Consider the following 6,000-nt stretch of genomic DNA (forward strand, 5'->3'; position numbering starts at 1 on the left):
CCTGCCCATCTTATCTTCCCTTCAAGACAGGTCAACTGCCACTTCTTCAGGTGGCTTCCCTGGTCCCAGCACTGGCTACTGTTTCTCTGTCTCCCACTTGGCCAGGTCCCAGCCCAGAGCCTATCACATTCATGACCTCCCTCAGAGATGACGCTTACTCCAGACACCACCATGACCCTCAGCTCAGGACACACAGAGGGTGGTGTGGTGGCATGGGAGGTGGACCCTGGAACTTCTCTCTGGCCCCTGGGCTCCCCATGCACGTATGGTTTTCCAGGACCCTGTGTGGCAGGTGTTGTGGGTCTCACCATGCCTCGGTACTGCCTCTTTGGGGACACCGTCAACACTGCCTCTAGGATGGAGTCCACTGGGCTGCGTGAGTGTCTCTGACTTCTTTCCTGTCCCTGGGAGAAGTCTTTCTCAACAAACCCAGACTGTCTGTGGGAAACAGTTTTCAGTCACCATGTCCCCTCCTGGTGGCAGCATTCCCTAGGCTGCAGCACAGGGAACAGAAGGGAAGGATGTGTGTCCTTTAACTTCCCATGGAGCTTTTCTAGTGATCTCATGGGAGAACTAGCAGAGAAGACAATGATTCAAGAGGCAGAAAACCTGGGTCCTCCCCTTAGCACTGCAACCGACTTGCCCAGTGTCCTTGAGCACTCTCTGTCTGGAAGACCTTGGTATCCTCCCTCTACAGTCAGATGGCCTCTTCCAGCTTGGGATTTTACTTGGCTGCATGTCAACCCCTGTTATGTTAGGTCAGCTCCAACGCCACCATGTAGACACCTCCAACATTTTAGGCCCCTACATAGAGAGAAGCTATTCTGATGGCCTGAAGAAAGGAGCCAACACTGCCACATCTTAGGACCTGTGTCTGGGTGTAGATGGTGCAGTCCCTAATGTAGCTCATGCACACACTGTGTAACTGGATGTGGTAGCTCTACAGGCAAATATTGTGTTCCTGGGACACCACCTCTTTTTTTTGGGGGGGGAACACCACATTTTAACACTTCATTTATACAATTTGCTTTTTCTTGGGGGCCCTTCTAGCAATCAACTGTCTAGGAGAGAGAATCATATGCATAGTAACTGCGTTGTGTGGCTGATTGGGGCTGGAGTCATAGGCTCTTAGGAGGTAGACTGCCACCAGGCAATGGCTTGATCTCTGTCTTTCTTCTTAGCTTACAGGATCCATGTCAGTCAAAGCACTGTCCAGGCCCTGCTCAGCCTTGATGAAGGCTACAAAATTGATGTCAGAGGTCAGACTGAACTGAAGGTGAGGGACTGCCTTGGAGACTGGCTTCTGGGCATCAGGAGGCCTCAGATGGCCAGTTTGTGTGAGCTGGGCATAGAAGTGATCCTCTATGGCCCCAATTTAGGAACAAGAAAGGCTTCTCCCTGGAAGCCATTTGGTTCTTTTCTAGCGTCAGGGGCATGTCAGAGAAGTTGTAGCCACGGATGATCCACCTGTGCAGTGCGCTGGTGCCCAGCACACATAACGCTTATAACCCTCAGAGCAGCTAAGAAAAGAACCAAATACCTACATGTTATATAGTTCAGTAAGACCAATTTGAAAAGCAAAGGCTAGCTCATGACACGATCCAATAACAGCTCCGATCTTGTGCCTTCTCTATAACACTCTCGGACTCCTGTGCATCTCTCAGAACCCAGTTCAGACAACACCTCTCACCAAAGCCTATCCTGGCCCAAGAACATCTCCATTTCCTCCAAATAGTGGCTGCCATAACTTCCCTGTGCGCCCATGAATGGCTTCCCACAGCCACAGTGTGATCCTGGGCTCTGAACTTGTCCATGAACTCCTTCGAGGCAGAGAAAAGCCTTGAGCCTTAGCTGTATCCTCCTCCTCCTCCTCTTCTTCCTCCTCTTCCTCCTCCTACTCTTTGTTTAATACAATGCTTGATAAAGGCATTGGCTTCCCCTTCCTCACCCTGTCCCATCCTCCTCCCCAGTTCCTCTGCTAGGGGACGGCCTGACTATGATGCAGGGGCTGCCTAGTGTAAAGCCCCCCCCCCCCGCCCCGGGCTGTGACTGGACCTCAGGATGAGGCACTCCTTATGATTCATCTCATGGCACTGAGATGATGGGACAGCAGGAGGTGTAGCTGCAGGAGACACTGAGGTTCTCAAGCTCTGGGGGGCCATTGTCTGTCTGTGACACTCTGGGCTTTAACAGGGCTAGAGAAGGCTTAGGGTCAGTGAGGAATGAGCCCAGGGCAGGAGAGTTTGACTTGGGGACATGAGCATGGCATACTGTGTCCTGAGAAACAGAGAGCTGTGTCAAAAGAGGAACTCTGCGGGCTGGAATAGCATAGGAGACCAGTGTCCTACAGCTCCCTCCCACCCAGTCCACAAGGAAGGCTGCAGAGTCTTCCAAGGGAAGGATGGAAGGAATTCTACACAGTGCATGCATCAGGTTTTTAGCATCCCAGGCATGCCTTCATCTCTTTAACTGGTAAGTATTACATTATCTAATTCTCACAATGGCTTTAGTAGATAACAGAGGAAGCATAGAGAGGTGAGGTAAGTTGGCCAAGGTCACACAGTTGTAAAGAGGGAGAGCCAGGCTTCTCCCTGCCTGGAGAGGTTTCTCAGGGCCTGGGTCTCCCACCTCTTCCTCTTTTCCAGGGGAAGGGCTTGGAGGAGACCTACTGGCTGACAGGGAAGGTAGGATTCTGCAGACCCCTGCCTACACCTCTGTCTATCAAGCCTGGGTGAGTAAGGGCTTCCTCAAAACTAGAACACTTCCTCATTAGGGGTGATCCTGTTCTTTTAGATCATCAAAGGCCTGACTACTGGAAAGACCTGGGAAATACATAATTTGCCTAGTGCTAACTAAGCACTGTCTCTGTGTGAATGGGTGGCAGCTGTGACTGCTCCACAGCCTGGCTGAGCCACCATTTGGGGTGCAACAGAGTTCCCTAGGACGCTCACTTAGCTAGTGTGAGAGCTTCCTGTGTCCCCACAAAAGCTGTATAAACAGGCCACCGGTGGGGACACCACACAGGGACATGCCATACACATCCAGCATCCAGCACTGAGGGTCTTTCTTCTGAGCTGTGTCCTTGTCGCTATCTGCCACAGACACGGGACTCTTACATTGACAGAACATCAAAGGGTGGCATGAGGAAGATGCTTTAGAGCTTGGGCCTCTGACAGCATGTTCTCTGCCCTCCATCCTTGGGAGTACCATGTCCTTCACTGAGGGCCATGTGGAACATTAGTGGGTACCTCTAACAGGCTGATCCTCGCTCCCCTGCCCCCATACGCAGCCTCCACAGACAAAGGCAGCAGGCATAGGTGTTATTAAAGGACAGAAGATTCTGGACCATGATGCCCAAGGATCTTAGTCCACCAGGGGACTAAGTCTGGGAATGCACCAGGCCCCTCCCAGGTGCCTCTAACACAGTGGTTCTTAACCTGTGGTTTGCCACCCATTTGGGAGTCACATACTAGATATCCTGCATACATTATGACTCAAAGCAGTAACAGAATTATAGTTATGAACTAACAATGAAATAACTTCATGGTCAGAGGTCACCACAGCATGAGGAACTGTATTAAACAAGGGTCGCCACAGCTGGGAATCTAACTGGCTGCTCTGAGCCACTGCCTTCACCCCTGCCAGTACGGACGCCAATGTTTCCTGCAGCTGGACAGCTCCTCGGGGGCTTCTGGGCTACCCACTAAAGCACACCTCAAGACTTCCCACCCCAGGGCCTTTGCTCTTGCTGTTGCTATGGCTTAAGATGCCTTGCTACTTTTAGCGCCTTTGTTTTGTTGTTTTTTTTTAATCATTAAGTCATTTTGTTTATTTGTTTGTTTGTTTGTTTGTTTGTTTGTAGTACTGGGACTGAACTTGGACTGTGCTCCAACGCTGAGCCACACCCTCAGTAGCCCTGCCCCTTCCTGCGTTTCAGGCCTCAGTTCGCAGGCTCCCTCTATTCATCTGATCTGGCCACAGCCTGAGGAAGTCCCAGGCCCCTCTTGCCCTGTTTCCACCCAGGCTCTGTCCGTGTCTACAATTCACTGAAGTCCTTTCTGCCCCAACTCCTCTGTCCCAGGCCCGGGTTCTGCAGGCTTGGCTGCAGTTTATCAACCTGGGCTCCTTAGGCTGATGACTTTCCCGGTCTCAGGCAGAGACTTCAGAAAGTACCAGAAACATTTTCATCTTCTGGCTCAGGGAGGTAGGGAACTGGAGATTAGCTGCAAGGAGCATCGTCTGACCCAGAGCCTCAGGCAGGCAGAGGAGGGTCTGTGCTCAGAGCCTACATGTGAGCTGTCAGGGGTCTGCGTTTGTACACACAGACACACACACTCACAGCGTCTGTGTACACATGCTATTTCCATCAAAAGTGGGACAAAGATCAGAGACAGAAGCTTTACCCTGATTTTGTGATGGCAAAGCCACCTACCAGGCAACAGAACTCAGAGAGCCCTGCCCCCAACATACCTCAGGGAGACATCCCACCACAAAGCTCCCTTCTCTTCCCTCTGCACTTGCCAACCAGCCTCCAAGGTGTCTCTGAGGGCTGGGAGTGCGCTTCAGTGGCAGAATGCCTGCCTAGCATCTGCGAAGTGTTGGGTTTTACTCCTGTGGAATGCTGTGACTTGTCTTGGCTGTCCCTCAGATGCCTGCTTCATTGTCTGAACCAAAGCAATGCCAGGGGTGGGGGGTAGGGGGTGGAGGGTGGGGTGGAGGGAGAAGGTGGCCAGCTCTGGGCATCATGGGCAGAGCATGAGAAAGTGAACATTTATGGAGGGATGTTCAGGGAACACTTTGCTCCAGTGCCTCCCAGAGTCATGTCCCAAGTAGAGCACAGACAGGTGGCCACACACGCTGATGGCAAGTCACTGTGTGACCATGCAGAAGACATCACATGTTTGAGCATTGGGATCTTGCAATACAAAGGTAGGAAGGATCAAGCCAGTATGTCCCCATGAACCCAATGTGCCCAATGGGCCTGGTATGCACACTATGCTCAGTGGGCCTGGTATGCGCAGTATGTCCAGTGTGCCCCTGTGCCCAGGGCATGCTGCTCGGTGTCAGCAGACATAAGAGCGGAAGGCATGCCTGGCCCCTTTAAAAAGCCCTACCACCTCTCACTGTTGCTTTGACAGTCATTTATGATCCTCATCTCTCCTTTCTCCTCAGAGACCCATGGCAGGACCGCATAAACCAAGAAATCCGGACTGGCTTTGCCAAAGCACGCCAGGGACTGGCTGAGCCCAGAAAATCAGGGGAGGCTGGGCCAGGTCCCTGATAGCAAGTCAGTGGGCAAGGGCCAAGGCAGTCAAGATGCCCCCACCACCCCTGCTCTGCTAGGAATGTCAGCTCCCTGGCTGTCTGCCACCCATGAGTGGTATGAGCAGTTGGTGTCTTCCCTAGTAACTCCAGGGGTGTCCTTGCCTCCTGTCAGGAAAACAATAAAAATAGAATACCCGCTTCCACCCTGAAGTGTTGGACAAGCCATTTTGAGGCAGAGAGCTCACTGTCTCCAAGTCCCTTGTTCCTTATGGAAGATCCTGTCCCCAGCACATAGCTAAGGGCTCAAGACCAGGGTACGGGGAGCCTTTGCCCCAAGTGACACAGCTCTTCTGGGCAAAAGTAAAAGCTGGGCAGGAGAGGGATCTTCAGGCTTGGCCAGTGTACCCCCCCACCCCTCTGTGTGTGTGTGTGTGTGTGTGTGTGTGTGTGTGTTGGTTCTGTCCTCGCCCCAAGCCCCATCACAGTGCTTCTGGGGCTTCTTTGTTATCCTCCCTAAGAGCATCAAAAGGACTCTCTCTCTCTCTCTCTCTCTCTCTCTCTCTCTCTCTCTCTCTCAGAATGGCTGGAGTATACCATTGGGCCCATAGGCAGCGCCCAGTCCTGACTACTCCCCTGCCTCACCAGAACAGGTCCACAACTTCAGCATCTGGGAGCACGGTGCTGAGAGTCCAATGTAGGGCCCCAGAATCTCATGATGGGGGAGAGGGGCTGAGA

General features: G+C 52.4%; 1 protein-coding gene across 1 annotated transcript in view; it reads left to right on the top strand.

Annotated features, from left to right (window-relative positions):
• Window positions 1–5,467, top strand: part of Gucy2d (guanylate cyclase 2d) — a 37,063-nt gene extending 31,596 nt beyond the window's left edge. The window contains exons 16-19 of the mRNA NM_001130693.3: window positions 278–376; window positions 1,182–1,276; window positions 2,646–2,731; window positions 5,173–5,467. Of these exons, the coding sequence (NP_001124165.1) occupies window positions 278–376; window positions 1,182–1,276; window positions 2,646–2,731; window positions 5,173–5,281 (389 nt within the window). The 3' untranslated portion in view covers window positions 5,282–5,467. The remainder of the gene's footprint in view (window positions 1–277; window positions 377–1,181; window positions 1,277–2,645; window positions 2,732–5,172) is intronic.
• The last annotated feature ends 533 nt before the right edge of the window (window positions 5,468–6,000 follow it).

Source organism: Mus musculus, chromosome 7 (assembly GCF_000001635.26).
Source record: "Mus musculus strain C57BL/6J chromosome 7, GRCm38.p6 C57BL/6J".
NCBI lineage: Eukaryota > Metazoa > Chordata > Mammalia > Rodentia > Muridae > Mus > Mus musculus.